This window comes from Octopus bimaculoides, chromosome 22 (assembly GCF_046866305.1).
Source record: "Octopus bimaculoides isolate indiv1 chromosome 22, ASM4686630v1, whole genome shotgun sequence".
Lineage (NCBI taxonomy): Eukaryota > Metazoa > Mollusca > Cephalopoda > Octopoda > Octopodidae > Octopus > Octopus bimaculoides.
Genome location: NC_142949.1, coordinates 7,757,426 through 7,779,130, shown reverse-complemented (window position 1 = coordinate 7,779,130; position 21,705 = coordinate 7,757,426). Strand labels below are relative to the sequence as shown.

The window sequence follows — 21,705 nt, the reverse complement described above, 5'->3', positions numbered from 1 at the left end:
CAGCTGTAGAAACTCTGCCAAATCAGATTGGAGCCTGGTGTAGCCATCTGGTTTCAACAGTCCTCAGTCAAATCGTCTAACCCATGCTAGCATGGAAAGCTGACGTTAAACGACGATGATGATGACATCTATAGACTATCACTGAAATCTCACAGCTTCAAGTAATGCATAATTAATTCAAAGCAATATGAATAAATAAGTACTGCACTTGAGGAAGTAATCAGAAAGCTAAGAGGGCTAAAGGTTAGCACTTAGGAAGAGCTCCATGATGTAGTGTAAACAAAACAAAAGCTCTGCTCCAGATACGACAAAGCAACCATCCTAGATAAATCTGACACTTATTGCCAGTATCTGAGAATGCACATGGCTCAGTGGTTAGTGTCAGGCTCACAAACATGAAGAAGTGAGCTCGATTCCCAGACCAGGCTGTGTGTTGTGTTCTTGAGCAAGACACTTTATTTTACGTTGCGCCAGTTCACTCAACTGTAGAAATGAGTTGTGACATCACTGATGTTGAGCTGTATCGGCCCCTTTGCCTTTCCCTTGGATAACATCAGTGACATGGAAAGAGGAGACTGGTGTATGCATGGACAACTGCTGGTCTTCCATAAACAACCTGCACAGGAACCAAATATACTTGGCTTCATGCACCTTGAGATACATTAACCAAGTCGACTCCATTTTGATATAGTGGGATACTTTCCAAAACTCTACATTTCAACAGTTTGTTTCCGTTAGCATATAAGATGTCACATGAACTGATTTGCATATTGGTGTGTTACATTACTGGATTGTGAGCCATGTTCAACTGGTTGTATCCAGTCAAAATATTCTACCAGTTGTGTGTTGAAACCAGCTAGATCCAGTCTTTCGCACCAAATCTCAAAGCTGAGATAATGCAAAATTAATTCAAAACAATGTCAATAAATAAGCATTAGATTTGACAGATTACTGAATGCTAAAGGGTTAACTTATCAGCATTTAAACTAGCCATGTCTGGCCAAAATACTCAACCTATTTCATGTTCAAACTGACCAGATCTAGCCTCTCACACCTAACCAGCCATGTCATTCTAGAGCTAAACAATCACATCATTGAAATCTCGTAGCTATGAGATAATGCAAGATTAATTCAAAACAATGTGAATAAATAAGCATTAGATTTGACAGAGTTATCTAAATGCTAAGGGGTTAAACCCGCCATAGCCAGTCCAAATATTCTACCTGTTTAAAAATGTTTAAACCAACCAGATCTGGGCTCACAACTATCCTGCAATGTCATTCCAAAAATAATCATGTCACTGAAATCTCGTAGGTACAAGATAATGCATAATTAATTGAAAACAATGTAATTAAATAAGCATTACATTTGAGTGATATGAATGCTTAAAAAGGTTAAACATAATAATCAGAAATAGTTACGTACCGTGTTCATAAGGAGAGAAAGTTCCGGCATCGATGTTAATGTAAGGGTCAATCTTAATCGATGTCACTTTTATATTGCATGCCTTCAACAGGGTTCCAATACTGCTGGCAATGACGCCTTTACCAAGACCACTAATCACACCGCCTGTCACAAGAATGTATTTCATAATGTGATTTGGCCTAACACAATGTCTGATGTTCTGGAGATGGAAAAAAAAAAAAGGAAGAAAAAATATAATATTGTACATGAAAATATACAACTATCATCACTATTTTAACTTTTTAGCATTTAAACTGGCAAAATTTGGCCAAAATATTCTGTTTTAGATCAAATTAACTATAAGTAGCAGGTTTCAAAGGAGTTAATTCATTCGACTAAAAGTGGAAGGTGGTGCCCCAACATAGCCGCAGTCTAATAGCCTGGTGCAGCTTCCTGGCTTCCCCTCCTCAATTGAACTGTCCAGCGTATGCTAGTATGGAAAACAGACATTAAACGATGATGATGATATATAAATATAAATTATTTATGGATAAAGAAGGTAATCAATGGTTTCATGAGGAAGAGATGACCACAACTGAATAACCGCATCCAAAATCAAAAGAGTACAAAGATTCCAAAGTGGCGAGCTTGAACAATTGTGGCAATCTCTTCTACAGGAAACAATTGGTTGCCTTGAAAATCCACAAATGAAGAATATCTACCAACCAATGCAGTATTGAGCACTTAGTCTTACCATCTGATAATAGGGTTTGGGTGTGTGCCAGAGAGCCTGTCTAACTCTCTCTCTCTCTCGTCTTTATCACCTTAGTTCTCACCTATTCTGATGATATATGCATAAGGACCCATACCAACTACAAATGTATCCCATTCACATCATCTATACTCGCCACAAGCTATTTGCTACATACATGCATCATTCACTCCTCCCTTTTATCCACTACTTGCTGTCTCTCATTCTCCAGAGCTAGCAATAGCCATGATAAAATGCACCAAGAACACTCAAGTAATAGGGTTGTGGGGAACTTTAAGTCTTGCCAAAAAACTAACAGCCTTTTTAATGCTGGTGGCACAAAACAATGTACCCTTTGAATTACACATACAATCATTCTGACAAGCTTCGATACAGTTTCTATCCACCCAATTTCATTCATAGGGTATGCCTCGAAAATCACATTTTCCCAAGAGATTGGATTGAACCTTGTAGATATCAGCTATACAGTTCCACACAAACACACACACAAGTAGAAAATGTGGTAGTCAAAACTTCATAGGACATATACTCATTTCAGCAAAATGTCGAAATGATTACGTCACAAATAGAGACATTATGCATCAGGCATTTCACCTCATCAGTGTTTTACCATAGAAGTTAAGGGGCAAAACATTTGCCCAAGTGGGGTTTCTTCCTTGAAAACCTGCCGTTCAGACCACAAGTTTCTTACCACCACTACATACACACGCACACACACACACAAAAACATACGCACACGCACGCACAACGTAAGAGATAAAAGTTACCATCATGTGACTCAGAATAAAACATTTCTTCAGTAATCAGAATACGTTCACTGATTAAAATCATCATAGTCACAAGAAACTTCTATAAAAATGGTTAATTAGTCTATTGTGGAGAATGAACTAACTGGACAAAAGTTTTGGAATTATTTTTATTCTATTTCCATGCAACAGATTAAAATTCTGTACACACACACACACAAGAACACATATAGACACACACATATATGCAACCCGGAAAAGTATAGGAACCACTGGTTTAGACAAACTGATCGACAGCAAGGTGATCCAGCCTTTAACCAGTGTTAACACAACGCAAATTCATTCATTCATTCTCCTGCCAAAGACAAATCTGGCCTTTCATGAGCAACAGGTAATATGAGTTGATCTACAATATTTATTTCTTTATTGCCCACAGGGGGCTAAACATAGAGTGGACAAACAAGGACAAAGGGATTAAGTCAAATACATAGAATCCAGTGCGTAACTGGTACTTAATTTATCGACCCCGAAAGGATGAAAGGCAAAGTTGAAGTTGACCTTGGCGGAAATTGAACCCTGAACGTAACAACAGACGGAATACCACTAAACATTTCGCTCGGCATGCTAACAATTCTGCCAGCTTGCCTCCTTTTGAGTAGATCTGCAATATTAGATTGCACTTGCAACCTGCAGGCGTCTCAGTCTGCAGTGTGAAGTCATGGCTGACTGGTTATTGCAACTTGTCTGCAAGTGTGTATATATATATATATATATATATATATATATATATATAGTTCATAAAAACAATAACAAAAAAACAAAAAAACAACAAAGTGAGGACGTGATATGGATAGTATTATTGGACGCTCAGGAAAGGAAAGAGAGAGTGTATGACGTTTCGGGCGTAGCCCTTCGTCGGAAAGATGGAAAGTTCGGAGAATGGAAAAACGGAGAAAGAGGAAAAAGGTACCGATGCCCACGAGGTTACAATATATATATATATATATATATATATATATATATATATATATATATATATATATATATATATGTATGTATGTATGTATTTGCAGACGGCACTTTTTTACCAAAACTTTTGATAGAACTCAGAGTGTGACCTAGCCAATCAACATCACAGGGATCTGAAGTAAATGGCAGCATATCAGTAGTCCAGGCACGTACCCTGGATTCAATCCTGATGAAGTTTAATAATTACTAGACTACCCGTGACCTGTTGAGTCACTGACGATTCAGGTTATAAAACATTGAACTGATTTCAACATTGCATTGAAAACTCTTCATGGCGGTGCTCCAGCATGACCGCAGTCAACTGAAACAAGTAAAAGAATGTGTGTGTGTGTACACATGCAGACATACACACAGAGAACAGTTGACTAAGGGACCAAATACAATAAGACTGAACACGAAATTATGCAAATAAGTGAAAAGAGAAGAAAAAAAAAATGAAGCTTGTAAACCAGTCGGTTGATTATTTATATTGTTCAAAGCAGGTGAACAATACAGGTCACAGCAACCCGAAACTAGATCTAAAATAATTAAACTTACTGTAGCATATGTAATTGAGCAGACAACCAAGACAGAGACAAAATAGCTGACTGACATTAATTGATGCTCTGGTAACTTGCCTTTCATTGTCATCAATTTCCCCTCGCTGGCATGGGCCGGACGAACTGACGGGAGCTGGCTAGTCAGAGAACTGTGCCAAGTTCTGTCTGTGTCTGCTTTGGCATCAACATTACACAGAGTTCCAACTAAAACAAGACTACATTTTTGTCCAGAAGCATTTGTCCTTAACGCTTTAGCAATCAAATTACTCTGGCAAATGGCACCCCATCAGTTCCAATGATGAGGGGTTCCAGGTGGTCCAATTAACAGAACAGTTTGCTCATGAAATTAATGTGTAAGGGGCTGAACACTCCACAGATATGCATACCCTTAATGCAGTTCTCAGAGAGATTCAGCGTGACAAAGCTGGCCCTTTGAAATACAAGTACTACTCATTTTTTCCAGATGAGTGGATTGGAGCAACGTGAAATAAAGTGTCTTGCTCAAGGACAAAACGCTTCACCAGGAATTGAACTCATGAGTCGAATATCCTAAGCACTAAGCCACACACACCTTCACGCTGGCAAATATAATGCTTATTTATTCACACCATTTTGAACTAGGCATTGTTTTCATAGCTTCCTCCAATGCCTAGATATATTTCTATAGAAGATTAAAACAAATGATACCATTGCTGCAGCATTGATGCTCATTTCCCAGCTATCACACAAGATTAAGGAAACACAAATATGGTACAATGACCCTTTCAAAGTACAAACTAATTTTATTAAATTCTTTGTTAATTTCAAATTGAAACAAAGGTGGTATTGTATTTCAAAGGAAATATAGTAAGAAAAGGGCTTAACTACCCAACCAATGCATATTCCTTTTATAAAATGATTTATAGCAGTAAGCTCAGTGTTTTTAAATGGTTTCCCAAAAATATTTCCTGTGTCAACCCTTTTAACATGTTATAATCATCCTTGTTTTGAAGCACTTCAACAATTTTGACACTAACCTGCCCAAAATTGTCCTTGCCCCTATGGAACGGGCTTTCTGTTTTAACCCTTTTGATACCAAAGCACCTGAAACAGCCCCTGGTTCCATGACACAAACTTCATTTTAAAGTATTCTAAATTAAAACCATCCATGTTATGTTCCAAGAACCAGCTTAATGACAAAGTTAGTTAATTAATTGAAACAAAGCCAATGTATGGTAATAAGAGGGTTAAATTAAAACCTTCAATCAAAATATGTTAATTTAAGTTTCAACCCCAGGTTAATTAATAACAGCAAACGGTTAAACCACACAGTTATATATGCACCTTATATAAAACGATTTACCTTTTAGTAGTAAACTGACATTTCTAAAGTATTTTTGAGAAATATTTCCAATGTTAAACCACACTGCCATGCATGTACCTGAAGTAGAATTATTTACCATTTGGGAGCAAGACAATGGTGTTTCTAAGTGATTTTCAGGAAATACTTTGTAAGTTAAAGAAAACCGGCAGCACAGCTATAGTGACCCATTCTTCATTCTCAAACAAAGTTATGAAACTCAAACTTACCATGAACGGAGAAGATGGTAACTGGGTTTGTTTGTTTTTTTGTTTTTCTGAGTGGAAATAACAGGATTCTGATGGCAAAAATGAGCCTCCAAATGGTGTTGAGATTCTATCAAATGAAGGGGAAATGGTAAATCAAGTTTCTGGTAGTCCATTGAATCCTGCAAACTTCACACACAGGGTAATACTGTCTTTAGTATCTAAACCAGCCATATCTGACCCAAATATTCTGTTTTATGTTCAAAGCAGCCAGATTTGACCTCTCACTTATCCAACAATGACATTCTAAAAATAAACATGCATGTCAATCTCAACAGTGCAAGTGGCAATGAGAAAAAAGCAACCAGTCCAAACTATAAAATGGTTGGTGACACTAAGAAGGGCCTCTAGCTGCAAAATGCTGAAGCACAATCCAGTTCTTGGACATCAGATCCAATCAAATCATCCAACCCATTAAATTATGAGTGTGTGTGTATATATATATACACGTGTGCAACAGCTGGGTTTAATTAGCACGTATTTTCCTTGTAACACCTGCAAGGTACACTATTGCTTGTGCCTGTTTACATTTACAACTATACCAAATACAACCATATTTTCTTACATGTTCCATATACACACCACACAGACATCTACATACATAGATACATCTACATACATAGATACATACACACACACACACACCTATTAATACAATGAAATAGTCACTGTGGTAATTCGCTTTTCCAAGTGTAATAACTTGTCTTGTACTTTTCTAGAAGAATATTTTTCTCGCTCACATTTTTCCATGTAATCCATGATTTTTCCAGGCTATGCTATTATACTAATTAATATGTCAATTAGCAGTGTTGTTATTTTTTTCCTTACCTCAATGAGGTCAGTTACATATTAAAAGTCCCTTAGAACTATATTATAATCCTCAAATTTCAGAAACAAACATTCATAACTTTTCCCTTTTAAAACTTCATTGCATGAAATTCTAATTGAGCTCTATCATTTAAGCTTAATTAAAATATAGTTTGTTTTTAAAACAAACAAGTTAATTATACTAAATGCCTTTTTTTTTTTTCATATTTTACCTCAACTTTTTTGATACAAATTTTTGTTGCATGGAACCAAAACTATGAAATTCCTCATGCGTTCTTCTATCAATGAAGCTAAGATAAATTTTGCTTTTATAATAAAAAAGTTATTCAGATCTAAACTCGATTGGTTACTTCGCTACAAAATTTTTGGAAGTGAACTTTTTCCTACATGACGAAATCTCTTTTTTTTAATGCCAAAATGTAGCTAGGGACCAGTCCCCCTTCAAAAATAATGGTTTTCCATTTGATTAAGAACTGAATTAGCAACAAGCTCCGAAAGATGCTGCGTGTGAGTAAATTGCAGCCTCAATACTATTCAACTACTACCAAAGTTGAATGATATATATATACATACGCATCATGCCTGTGTTTATATATATATATATATATATATATATATATATATATATATATACACACACACACACACACACATACACTGTACTCAGTACTCACTCTCAGAGCTCCACACCTAAAGTATTGAATGCACCAATCAACCAGTTCCCAACTGACTGGTGCAGTCAGTGATCACACGGCATTGCCGCAGCTACAGGTAACAGCAGCAGCAGCAACTATAAGTGCAGACTGATTAAGGCCAATCTCACAATATATGATTACAGGTGATGGTGAAATATTAAAACCAAATCAACTTTTTCTTGGGACAATTTACCTTTCATGCTTTTTTTTTTTGTCAGACTGTGACCATGCTGGTGCAGCACCTTGAAGGGATTTTAGTCGGACAAACCGACCCCAAGACTATTTCTTCAGCCTAGTACTTATTCTATCAGTCTCTTTTCGACAAACTGCCAAGTTACAGGGACGCAAACACACCAACACCGACACATATATACACACACGACAGGCTTCTTTCAGATTCTATCTACCAAATCCACTCACAAAGCTTCGGTCAACCCAAAGCTATAGCAGAAGACACTTAAGTGCCACGCAGTGGGACAAACCGGAACAATGCCGTTGGGAAGCAAATTTCTTACAATACAGCCATCTTTATTATTTCTTTAAGCTATATTACACCTGGGAAAATTGAGTATTCTACCTGTCCGTACATCTATATGTCAATCTGGTCAAATAGCGAACTTTGAAAAAGTAGTTGCTTCTCGTATTTTTAACCCCAAAATGTGATCAGGTAAAACACAGACATGTCTCAAACCTCCATCTTTTTTATATGAAGGCCTGCTACATTAAAAAAAAAAAAGGCTAATTGATAATGTAGTCCAGATAAAATGTTTGAAAAAAAAATGGGAACATGTCTGATTCGTTTTGGATTTATGCATTGTTCATGCACAACATACAAGCACTGAACAATTTGATCAGCACACGAGTTCCAGTGTGGGGAAATCTGAGAGAAAGAAATAGGAGAGAGAGGGAGGGAGAAACGGTGAAAGGAAGAGACAGACGTGAAAGAAAGAAACATACAGAAAGAGAGAGAGAGGGGGGGAAGAAACGGTGAAAGGAAGAGGAGACAGACGTGAAAGAAAGAAACGTTGAGAGGTGAGAAAGAGAGTGGACGCAGTAGAGAAAGAAACATACAGAAAGAGAGGAAGAAGGGAAACAAGGCGCAACTTTAATTAAAATATAGATTATGGGAGATATTAATTAAAAAAGCAAGCTTAGACTTAATGGCGATCAAACGACCAGTTTGATATATAAAAAGGACACAGTAAAATGGCTATTGTTTAAAAAAAACAGAAACAAATAAAACACCCAATTGTTTCGTTTTAATTGTTCAAGTTTTATTATATAATAATGGTGGATCTTTGTCAACCTAGATTATTTTTTTCTAGCACGAATTATTGTGCTTCAAACACATGGATCCACATGTGGTTGTTTAGTATCCAGTAGTCTGCCGTTTGTTATTATATAACGCAGAGAGATAAAGTCTTTATTGCTTCGGATTAAGCACACCCAGGTGAAGGCAAATGAACTCTCTCAAAGAATATGCACTTTAGAATAATAGAGCAGGACTCCTCTTAGAATAAAGCCAACATCTCGTAGCAATCTAGAGCTGTCCTGTTCACAAAACAAGACCATTCCTCTGTACCGTCTTAAGGCATGGGCACACTGAGCGTAAGGGCTTCTCGAGTGTAAGGGTTCGATTCTAACATATGTATGCTGTTGTTTTAAGTCAATAAAATTACAACAGAGCCCACTGCCACCATCATCACGGATTAAAGCAAATCCACTCAAAAAAAAATGGACCAGTTCCACCATACACAATAGTTTTATTAGTTTTTCTTCAGTTATATAATTCCATTTACTTCTTGGCTCTATTATTCTAAAGTGCATATTCTTTGAGAGAGTTCATTTGCCTTTACCTGTGTGTTTAATCCGAAGCAATGACTTATCTCTGCGTTATATAATATAACAAGTAAGGAAGACATAACTACAGTTTAGTGCCCCACCCGTTTTCTTTCCGTGGGTGTCTCAAAAGTTTTTTTTTTTTTAGTTGAAATGCTTCCTTGGGTAATAAAATTTTTGAAAATTTTCTTTTTTTTTTGGCGGACGTAAAGAAAGTGGACAGCATTCCCTTTCGTTTTTTTATTTTTTTTTCTGTTTATTTCGCAAATAAAATTACTGAAAAAAGTTAAAATTGAAGAATTGGGGGGGGGGGGGAAATTAAAATTTAAAATGGTGGTTTTTTTTGTTTTGTTTTTTTTTTTTGCAGAATCTCCGTACTCGAAAATTGGGGATTTTGTAATTAAAAAAAAAGAGGGAGGGTGCCAAAACATTTTGTAACAAAAGGTTTGGATCTTTTTTAAAACGGGGGCCACATTTTTCATTAACGAAACACTGGTAGAATGTGTCATATAAAACATCTTTTTCTCTTAGTCTTCTTTAAAAAAAAAGAAATCCATAAATTATTCCATGTTAAAGTTGTCGTATTTCTGTAATTTCAACCAATCACTGACGTCCATTCAGCCGATATACATTAAGTGCCGACTACATAAACAAACGATTCTGAAACAATTAACCCTAACCCTAACTCTAACCCTAGGGTTAGGGTTAAAGCAAATTTAAAATGAAAAAAGCAAATAAAACGAAGAATCGTTTGTTTATGTAGTCGGCACTTAATGTATATCGGCTGAATGGACGTCAGTGATTGGTTGAAATTATCGAAATAAGACAATTTTTTACATGAAATAAATTCGAATACAAAAATATTTTTCTGTTCTATAACACAAAATAGATAAGTATACGAAGTTTGAAAGTCTTTCGGTACCAAAAACACTACGTAAAACATTAATGAAAAATGTGGCCCCCGTTTTAAAATGCATATATGTAAATAGCATTTGACAGAAATACGTTTTCAGGATGTGGATTATGTGGTTTTCTTTCGTGAATATGCTGCTTGTAACGAAAGAATAAATATGAGGAGGGAAAATAGCTAGATACTAAAATTACGAAAAATAGTGGCAAAATATGTCGAGGAGAGAGAGGGAAAAACAAACAGAAACTTCACAAGAATTATTTCTATCAATATAATCGTTGTCTACACTCTGGAAAACGGGTGGAGGTAAAGAATAAGTACATCACCCGTTTTCGGGGTAACATAAAACACTAACCCTCAACCTAAACACCGGGTGTTTCGCACCAAGACATATATCTACAAAATACCATGAAAAATATGCATTTTTCAGGAATCACGGGTAGGGGGTAGCTAGATCGGAAGGAACAGAAAAAACTTTTGTATGTCAAAGAGAAGGGACCGTTCTTAGGGATGATACTAGCCCGCAACAGGTTTAGTCCCAAACAACATTTACCCAACGTTTGGTTCAGCAGAAATGGGGGGGGGGGGAGAAAAATAATTTTTTAACGGGTGGGTATCTTTGGGTGAACGGGCGCAAGTCTTGCCACCTGTCTCATCTTAGAGGTACACGAAACAAAGAGGAACGTAATTTTCGAACAGCCTTCCTTCGAAGTCCCTTACTTCGTAGGTAAGAAAAAGAGCAGTTTGCGTTTTTCACTTTTTTTCAATTACTGTTTTTTTAATATTCCTGTTTCATACAACAGAAATACTATTCTGAAAGGCCTCTTTGTTTTCCTCAAAAAAAAATTATTATTATTATTTTACAGGCGTGGATGTACGGTTTGCTTTCTAACTATAGTTCCGGGTTTACAACCACTACGTGGAACCTTAGGCAAGTGTCTCTTATTGCCTCGGGCGGGAAGTGTCTTTGATAGATGGAAACTGAAAGAAATTCATTGTATCTTTGTGTCCTCAATTATCGCTTGACAGCCGGTGGTGGTGTGTGTACGTCCACTTAACTTGGCAGTTCGGATAAAGAGAACGATAGAATAAGTACCAGGCTTTAAAAAAAATAATAATAATGAAGTTCAAGGTAAGTGCTCCAGCATGGCCGCAATCTAATGACTGACAAAAGGGAAAGATTTCCCCCTCACATTTTCATGTCTTTTTTTCTTCCTGGTGAAGTATGAGACTTCGAAGTAGTTATTCCAAATCCTCTGCCACTAGATTGATTGGGAAAACTGCTAAAGTAGACGACCACCACCGAAGCTAAACACAAAAACGTTAGCAAGCAAGCGATATAGGGTTCGCGTCTCAGCAAGGGACCTGTTTTTTTTAATTTATTTATTTTGTTCTTGGACTAATTGACCATAATTTTAGAGTAAGGAACATTAACAGTAATACACATCTAGGACTTCAGAGGGAGGGGAAAGAAAAGAATAATTTAGTACAGTACATAAATAGTGAGCGAGGCACTTGATCAGGCATAAGCATTGTGTTTGGCATTAAGCCATGAATTTCTATGAGAAGAACATTAGAGGCTGTTAGGTACAGCCACACCATTTATATATGGCGAGCTTACGATTCAGAAATACAAATTCCTAAGTTACACCGACGATCGCCCATATATAAGTTTAGTGTCGACTGTCTGAAGGCAATCGATATTATTGACTTGCCTGTAGACCTTCGGCATTCTAAGGCAGAAATAGTAGCAAGGCACCGACTCGACTGAAATATAATACACACAGATGGTTAACACAAGTATATATCAAATTAGTTTGATAATATATTTTAATATATATTTATTATATTTTATATATATTTAATATATTTTATATATATTTAATATATTTTGGCGAATGCCGATATTTTATATATTACACACACGCACATGAGAGTACAATAAGATTTACTGCATAGAGAAAAAATATATCTTTTGTACAGATGTTCACAACTTTTATAAAAACTACATCTGCTAAGCAAATGATTGTCTCTGAATGCATTAAAAACACTAATATGATTTCAGGTAATTATCTCCGTTTGTCTCTGAACGTATAACAGACAAATTTAGATAATGACAAAGATAAGGTAAATTTTCCTTTTTCAATTCTGCAGAATTACATTTGGAAAAAAAAAAAAAAACTGATGCACATCAATAGCAATCAGGGAGATCAGAAATGCTGCAAACATTTTATAATAGCGGCTTTCTTTCGTTTTAACTATGTCAAATGAAAGAAGATCATAGAAAAATGATACATGGTATGAAATTAATGCAACTTGACTAAATTCTCAATAGCTTTTTCACGACCTGCTTGAATGGCTCTTTTCCCGATATATTTGCGCACCATGCAGTAGAAGAGACGAAAGCATTGAAATTAGTAGTTACTAATTTTGCCACAGTTTAGGTAACACTTTTTCGAAATTATCAAAGTAGACAGTTGTGAGGAGAAAATAGTCTTGGAATCCAACTGATTGTTAATTATGCAGATATTAAGCAACGTCAATTATACAATTGGGTCAAAGTTGAAAAATTGTAACACAACTGTGCCGACCAATTTTGACTCCCTAAGATGATGCAAGAGTACAAAATAGTGATGCGATACTTGCAAATGTAATGATTTCAAACAGGTAGGAGAGAAGATAAGGAGAAATCAGAAATTACTCATTTTGCCACCCACCAACCAGTTTATATATTAAGCATGTGTGTAGAAGATTACCGATTGACACGTGGTCCAAAAGAACCTAGTTACCTTTTTTCAACTAATTCGATTCCATTGTTGCTTACAATAATAATCGTTCCTAAATGTTTTTTTTCCCGAAACCCTAAACAAAAATAAAAATATCTAAGTACGATATTTTAACAGATTCGAACGTTTCGATATCTAAAGCAGAAACAAAAATACTTTTTTTTTTCCTCCCCTTGTCAATGATGGTTGGTGGTAGGTATATGGATGCAACGGAATGAATAATGATAAAATAAAACCTTTCAACTTCAAATATATATATTTAACAAGGAAAATTAAGGACCATCTTTTAATACAAGTATTTTTTTTTTCTCAAAATTCTTGTTCTAATAAAACAAAGTGAAATAAATGATCGCCAAATGTAGGATTTATTTCGTAACGATCATCTTCATATTACATACAGCATTGCACACAACAAAGCTTACCGAATTGCATCTCAATCGATTAATCAGTAAATTAACTAAATTGGTTATTATAGTTTCCCCCCTATTCTACAAAAGGTTCATAATTTTTAATACAAATCAAGACGAAACAGTTAAACTATCCCACAGCAACTTCGCGCCATTTTATTTACCGCACAATGAAAGCAGATTATGGAAAATTTAGCTTTTCCGGTTAATTTCCCATCTGACCCAACATGCTGTAAATATTTGAGGTTCGATGTCTGGAATTATGTGTGGAAATGGTACAAATATATCAACTAGTCAAACAAACATTCTTCACAACGTCCATAACGATAAAGATTCTGTTATATTTATCGATAATAAAACTCCAGACCACGTTTTAAAACACCAATGTCTAAAAAGAATTCTCAACCGCAAAAAATATATACATGTATAAAATTAATTAAAATAGGGGAAAATGTGAAAGAATGATTTTAAAAGAAGGTAGGATAAATAAATTAAGGAATATAGAAATAAATAAGATGATTATACCTGTTATATGTGAGTGTGAAGCAATTAGTTGCGTGGTCTGTGTGGAGGATCAGAGAGTGAAATGCGATGTCTTTGAAAGAAGACAGCAAACTGAAGCACATGGATTGCAGAAATATAATTATGGGATGGCACGAAATTCAGGTATCACGAAAAACCTGGCGGGAGCGCCAAAAACGGTTTGATGTTTTTCACATCTTTTATTCGTAGCTAATTATCCTTGACTTTGATTAACAATATATGTATATTCATTTAGTTTCATTGTGACATTTAAATAAAGAAAATCGCGGGAAACAAAAATAGTGTTTATTTTTTTTTATTAACCGATTTCGGTTTGTGTGTGTGTGTAAATATTTATTTATTACATAAGACAGGTTGTATAAAATTATATCGTATCTTCACACAAATACCACGATTTTAATTAATCATTTCTTTAAAATATTTGTCGCAAAACCATTTCGATTCTCAAGTAGCCAGATTTCTTTGAAAATGTGCCGCTTTCAAAAAAAAAAAAATTACAAAGCTGGGAATAACCAGTCGTATACGCAGACACGCGAAAACATGTGTCCTTTTAAAGGCGTTCCAAACGTGATCATCCCGTCTCTTAAAAGCTTTCGAGCGTCACCATCCCATCTTTTAATCGTAACCTTCCCGCGTTCCAAATTTGACCATCTCCGCTACCTTACTATATTTTAAGACGCATTAGTGTAGGAAAATAACAAAAAGTGGAATGGTCGCGAATGTAGTTGTGTAAGAAGGTGGGGAACAAAATAAGTAATTTCTGATTTCTCGTTATTTTTTTTTCCCTCCCTGTTTGAAACCATTACAATTGCAGGTTTAGCATAGCCCTTTTGAAATGTTGCATCAGTTTTGGGAGTAAAAATTGGTCAGCGTAGCTGCTGAAGCTGAGACAATCTGGAACGTAGTCAAGGGCACTGAGGCAACTATTCTACGGCCGGATGATCTTCCCATCGCCAAACCTCACTTGCTTCTAAGCAAAATATATCGCCATGGCCAGACATGTTTCTACAGAACACTAGAAACGTTGACACTCATTTACAAAGATCATGCGTTTAAAGGCAAGACCGTAACACACAAACACACTTCATACATGCAATACGTACATACATACATATATATATATATATATAGCGCTGGATTAAGCATTAAGCAAAATAAGCACGTGCTTAGGACATCAAGGGAAGGAGGGGAGCACTACAGAAATGGTAAATGGTTTACGACACAAAAGAAATCACTTTAAACTCGCTAAAATAATATTCGGGATGCCTTTATCTCTACTAAATATAGATGCAGATGTCTTACCTAAGATTAATTTTGAGAATCTGATCAAAGACTTTTTACAATTCAAAAAAGTAGGAAGAAAGTTTTCAAATATAAATAAAGTGGAAGTATACAAAAATAAAAATTATTTTCCCTCTTACTGTTTTGTTTCGTTCTGAAAACTAAAAATTTATTTTATGCTTTATTATTTATATTTCGAATTACATAATCTTTTATGGGGGCACCAAAATCTTTTAAGTGCTTAGGGTCTTAATATAGCTCTGCATATATATATATATATATATATATAAGAACGATGGCTACAAACTCGTGTTCGAGTACTGCCATCGCCTGATCGAAAGTCCCTCACATGCGAAGGCTACGACCAGCCATTTTTGTGATAGGTAATTTTTTTCAAGTGATGCCTCGTATTTTCATATTCCCGTGCATACATACACAGGTACACATATTGTTGGGTGGCCGTTGACTGTTCATGAACAGGTCTTATTCTTCTTTCTGCACGGTAACTAACAATCACCCTCCTCACCAAGCAAGCTTGATGGGGTTGCCAGTTTAGTCGCCCACGACCCGACCATGCAACAGGTTGTATTGAGTTATGACGGCTTCAGTTTGTCTACCAAATCCACTCATAAGGCTTTGGTTGCCCGAGTGTCCACGCAGTGAAACTGAACCTCGAACTACGTGGTTGGGAAGCAAGATTCTTACCACACAGCCACGCCTGCAATAATCTATTAAAGCCTAAATATTATGCAGAGGTTGTAGCTCTTTCTAGCAGATTGAATGTGCACATGGAGGGTTCTTTGTATGTCGCTAATTGTTGTTGCTGCCGCCCTAGATCATTTCTGATCCAGCAAGCTTGGATCAGAATAATAATAATAGGAACAACAACTATAATAATAATGGTTTAAATTTTGGTGCGAGGCCAGCAATTTCGGGAGAGCTGGTAAATCGATTACATCAACCTCAATACCCAACTAATACTTATTTTATCGACTCAGAAAGGATGAAAGGCAAGCATTTTGTCTGATAAGCCAGCTCGCCACCTTAATAAATTATCATCATTATTATAATACAAGGCGACGAGCTGGCAGAATCGTTAGCCCCCCCCACCCGGGCGAAATGCTTTGCGATATTTCGTCTGTCATCACGTTCTGAGTTCAAATGCCGCCGGGGTCGACTTTACCTTTCATCCTTTCGGGATCGATAAATTAAGTACCAGTTACACACTAGGGTCGATGTAATCAACTGGTCCCTTCCCCAAAAGATGTCAAGCTTTGTGCCTATAGTAGAAAGGATCATTACTATTATAATGATAGAAATTGTCACCAGACGTTTTTCTTTTTTTTTTTTTTTCGTTTCATGACTGTTTATTGCCCAAAACTCCTGTAATTTTGAATTCTTTCGTTTACACTCATTTACAACAGTCAAATCAAGGCAAAATACGTTAGTTGTAACATGCATTTAAATTATAAGATCTGAGGACCAGTTACACACATACATACATAGATAAGTACAGACACACACATACATACACAAGTACAGAGGCATAAGTACACACACATACACATACCCACAAACACACAAAACACGTACATACACATACATGATCTACACACACACACATCCACACTGGGCGGTAAAACACATTATCAACGAAAATAGAACTTGTTAAATTCAGAATCCAAAATACCAAAACGTAAGTCATTCTATCTCAGTATGGTCTTTTACTATCTTGACCTAACAAACTGGTAACTCGTTTAAACAAAAGGCTAGCGTTTCCTAAAGGAAAATAAATGAGATTTATGACGTTCATGCTTTTATGAAAATTAAAACGTATCAAAGAAAATATTTGTCAATCCCTAAATTTATTAGATTTATATTTATAATCAGAATTATCTCCCCTGGACTAGAAAATTCGCTAATTCCAACCCAGAAATGCACCGCATACGGCAGAAAAAACTTCCATATTTTATACTGCCGTTACGGCAGCGCTAATAAAGTTAGCTAAATGGTACTGGTACTGTCATGTAGCTAATGTTTTACTGTTTTGAGAGTAGTGGCTATGATATTTTAGATTGTTGCATATTTTGCGTTTATTGTTGGAAGATTTGATGTCAGACTAGTGAATCTGACATTTTTTTGCCGCACCCAGGATTTAAGGCACAAAAGGACAAAGTGACGCTAATAGTGTGTGGCAATGCTGTTGGCTTCATGATGAAACCAGGATTTATCTACAAGTCTGCGAACTTGAGGGCTTTCAAAAATATGACTAAAAACCTGCTGCCTGTCCAATAGATGCTTAACCCCAAGACTTGGATTAGCAAAAGTCTAACTTTGAATTGGTTCCACCAATGATTCATCCCTCAAGCCAAGGAATACCTCCAAAACGTATACATGGAATTCCAGGTGTTGCTTGCTGTGGATAATGCTGGTGGTCACACTTTGGATTTGAATCACGAGGGAGTTCTTATCTGGCCACCACAGTCCCCAGGTCTCAATATTATTGAACATTTATGGTGCATTTTAGAGAAACAAGTAAGGCGTCAATATCCTCCACCATCATCACTACAAGAACTGGAGACTGTTTTAGCTGAAGAATAGACAAAAATTCCTTTGGAAACAATTCAAATTTTGTACAAGTTCATACCTCGTAGAATTCAAGGTGTAATTACTGCCAAAGGCAGTCCCACCCTATATTAAAATAAATCTGGTTGAAATTTTAAGGTGTTTCCATTACTTAGTCCAACCCCTGTATATATATATATGTATGTATGTATATATATGTTGGTTTACTCTGAGGTCTCTTTTCTCCTTTTATCTAACCCATAACAGTTGTTTGGACATGTGTTGATCAGATTCCCTTCTCAGATAACCAATCCAGAAAAGTGAATTTCAATCTCAATGCCAGCCACATCAGCACACTCAATTACTTCAGAATCCAATACTTTGAGCATTGATCTGACTTTCAGTATAGAGAGCAAATACAACTGATGAAATTGCTCAAGTAATTTGAGATGCATCCTATATACTACCTATGCTTCACAATCTGTTAAGTTATCTTGCTCTGTTTCCAATAAGATCTGCAGAAGTAAATTTGGGTTGATTAGGTACAAGGGGGTACTGAAAAGTTCCTGGCTTTAAGGGTATTGTGAAAGGCCTGGTTGGAGGCCCAATCTTCTGAGTTCTTTTACAAGGCTTAGAAGAATTTAAGGACCTCTGCAATAAGTGTTTGAATCTGAGAGCGGAATATCTTTAATAAAATCATATTTAACTGATTCGCCTGTATTTTCTTTTACCCAACGACAGGAACATTTCAGCACTCCTTCATATATATATATAATATACATATATATAAAGGCGTAGGAGTGGCTGTGTGGTAAGTAGCTTGCTACCAACCACATGGTTCTGGGTCCAGTCCCACTGCGTGACACATTGGGCAAGTGTCTTCTACTATAGCCTTGGGCCAACCAAAGCCTTGTGAATGGATTTGGTAGATGGAAACTGAAAGAAGACCGTCGTGTATATGTATATATATATATATATATATATATGTTTGTGTATCTGTGTTTGTCCCCCCAACATCGCTTAACAACCGATGCTGGTGTGTTTACATCCCCGTAAATTAGCGGTTCAGCAAAAGAGATCGATAGAATAAGTACTAAGCTTCCAAAGAATAAGTCCTGGGGTCGATTTGCTCGACTAAAGGCGTGCCCTCGCATGGCCACAGTCAAATGACTGAAACAAGTAAAAGAGTAAAGGGGTTGCTGAAAAGTTCCTAGCTTTAAGGGTATCACAAAAGGCCTGGTCAGAGGCCGAATCTTCTGAGTTCTATTACAGGGCTTAGAAAAACTGAAGGACCACTGCAATAAGTGCGTGAATCTGAGAGGGGAATATGTCGGATAAAATCATAATTAACTGATCCTCCTATGTTTTCTTTTACCTAACACCAAGAAATTTTCAACACCCCTTTGTATAAGAAATTTCACAAGATCAATTTGCAGCAGCCTTCACAATGCAATCAAACAGTTTCATGTCTGTAGGGAAAAGTCTGAAAATCTCTTGTGGGACCCTAAGGAGTCATTTCCTACCACATAATACGTAGACTATCTCTAACCATCTTTTAGTAATTTTAACCTTTCCTTACCGTATTTCTGTTGGTATACAATGCAGTGAAGGTGCATGGCTCAGTGATTAGAGCATTGGGTTCACAATCATGAAGTAGTGAGTTCGATTCCTGGACTGGGCTGTGTTCTTGAGCAAGACACTTTCTTTCACGTTGCTCCAGTTCACTCAGCTGTAGAAATGAGTTGCAACATCCCTGGTGCCAAGCTGTATCAGCTTCTTCCTTTCCCTTGGATTACGTTGGTGGTATGAAGAGAGGAGGCTGGTATGCATTGGTGGCTGCTAGTCTTCCATAAACAACCGTGCCTGGACTTGTGCCTCAGAGAGGAACTTTCTAGACACAATCCCATGGTAATTCATCACCAAAGAGGGTCTTTACCCTTTGCCTTTTTATACAATGCTGCTGTTTCAATTAATTCGGAAAATAATGAATAATTAGTAGAATAATTTTGTCATTATTAAACTGGTAATTGGAACATAAATTAACATGAAATTTTGAGGGAAGATTTTAATTTAGCGAATTATTTAATTAAGAAAATCTCTATTTGAGACAAAAGCAGAATTTATACTAAGAAGTAATGTTTATTGCCACCTAAATGTGGATGTTCTATAAGAACAAACGATACTGCTATTTTAACCCCAGGAGGGTGCCTTCTCCAGCTGGTTATTCAGTGCACTTTGCACTTGATATGCATTGCAAGTGGAGAGAGTACTCCCTATTATTCTAGCTTGGAGACCATCAGATCATGTGATTTCAATTTTATTTTGATCATCTTCAATGATGGATACTCGTCCACTAGACATAGCAGTGGTTTAATTTAGATCCCATTGAAACAGCAAGTTTGTATCATAGAACCAAGGTCAGTCTCAGGCAGGTTGGTATGAAAAGGGTCAAACTGTTGTGAATATTTAACTCCATATTATTTGTGAGTTAGCGTGTTGTTAGTTTTGAATTACAGGGTGTCCACAAGGTCTGGGTACATGGAGTAAATAAAAATATAACATAAACAATTAAATATAAGAAATAATAATTTCTTAAAGTATGCGTTAATCCCCATGTGGGTACATGGAGTAAATAAAATCATAATATAAACAATTAAATATAAGAAATAATAATTTCTTAAAGTATGCGTTAATCCCCATGTGGGTACATGGAGTAAATAAAAATATAACATAAACAATTAAATATAAGAAATAATAATTTCTTAAAGTATGTGTTAATCCCCATGTACCCAGACTTTGTGGACACCCTGTAGTTTGTATACGTACTCTCTATATACGTAATATGTTAATGTTGATGATGAGATGGGTCAGATTCAATTAACAAGTCCAGTCAGCATACATCTCTTTAGCATTTAAACTGGCCATACCCAGCCAAAATATTCTATTTGTTTTATGTTCAAACTGGCCAGGTCTGGCCTCTCATACCTACCTGACAATGTCGTACTGAAAATAAATAATTTCTGGAACCATAGTCTCAAAGATAATGCTACAAGATAAAGCATGATTAACTCAAGATAATGTGAATAAGCATGACATTTGACAAAATAATCTGAATGCTAAGGGGTTAAATATGTGTGTGTGTGTATACATGCGTGTGTGTGTGTGTGTGTGTGTATGCATGTGCGTACATTTGATAATGTTTACAACACTAGTGCTGCTTCTCATTCATATTTGAAATGTCACACACTTGGTGAACCAGCTGGTGCTGCTGTCACATAAAAAGCCCCCAGTCCACACTGTGAAGGGGCTGGCATTTGGAAGGGCATCCAGATGTAAAAACCAAGCCAAAACTGACCTTGCCAGTCCTAGTGTCACATAAAAAGCACTCAGTCCACACTGTGAAGTGGCTGGCATTTGGAAGGGCATCCAGATGTAAAAACCAAGCCAAAACTGACCTTGCCAGTCCTAGTGTCACATAAAAAGCACTCAGTCCACACTGTGAAGTGGCTGGCATTTGGAAGGGCATCCAGATGTAAAAACCAAGCCAAAACTGACCTTGTCAGTCCTAGTGTCACATAAAAAGCACTCAGTCCACACTGTGAAGTGGCTGGCATTTGGAAGGGCATCCAGATGTAAAAACCAAGCCAAAACTGACCTTGCCAGTCCTAGTGTCACATAAAAAGCACTCAGTCCACACTGTGAAGTGGCTGGCATTTGGAAGGGCATCCAGATGTAAAAACCAAGCCAAAACTGACC

At 36.5% G+C, this 21,705-nt stretch overlaps 2 protein-coding genes across 6 annotated transcripts in view; one reads left to right on the top strand and one right to left on the bottom strand.

The window, feature by feature from the left end:
* LOC106873501 (CTP synthase 2) overlaps positions 1-19,901 on the bottom strand; it is a 57,703-nt gene extending 37,802 nt beyond the window's left edge. Inside the window, exons 1-3 of one of the 3 annotated variants that reach the window (XM_089339950.1) lie at positions 14,086-14,272; positions 6,060-6,165; positions 1,426-1,624 (exon numbers count right to left, since the gene is read on the bottom strand). In XM_089339950.1, the coding sequence (XP_089196076.1) occupies positions 1,426-1,624; positions 6,060-6,165; positions 14,086-14,186 (406 nt within the window). In that variant the 5' untranslated portion in view covers positions 14,187-14,272. Of the gene's footprint in view, positions 1-1,425; positions 1,625-6,059; positions 6,166-14,085; positions 14,273-19,528 lie in introns of those variants that run through there. The other 2 variants (XM_089339952.1, XM_089339951.1) reach the window with 2 other exon arrangements.
* LOC106873500 (lysosomal alpha-glucosidase) overlaps positions 10,974-21,705 on the top strand; it is a 57,338-nt gene continuing 46,606 nt past the window's right edge. The window contains exon 1 of one of the 3 annotated variants that reach the window (XM_089339947.1): positions 10,974-11,094. The gene's annotated coding sequence lies outside the window, so the exon portion shown is untranslated. Of the gene's footprint in view, positions 11,095-11,287; positions 11,500-17,023; positions 17,081-21,705 lie in introns of those variants that run through there. The other 2 variants (XM_089339946.1, XM_089339948.1) reach the window with 2 other exon arrangements.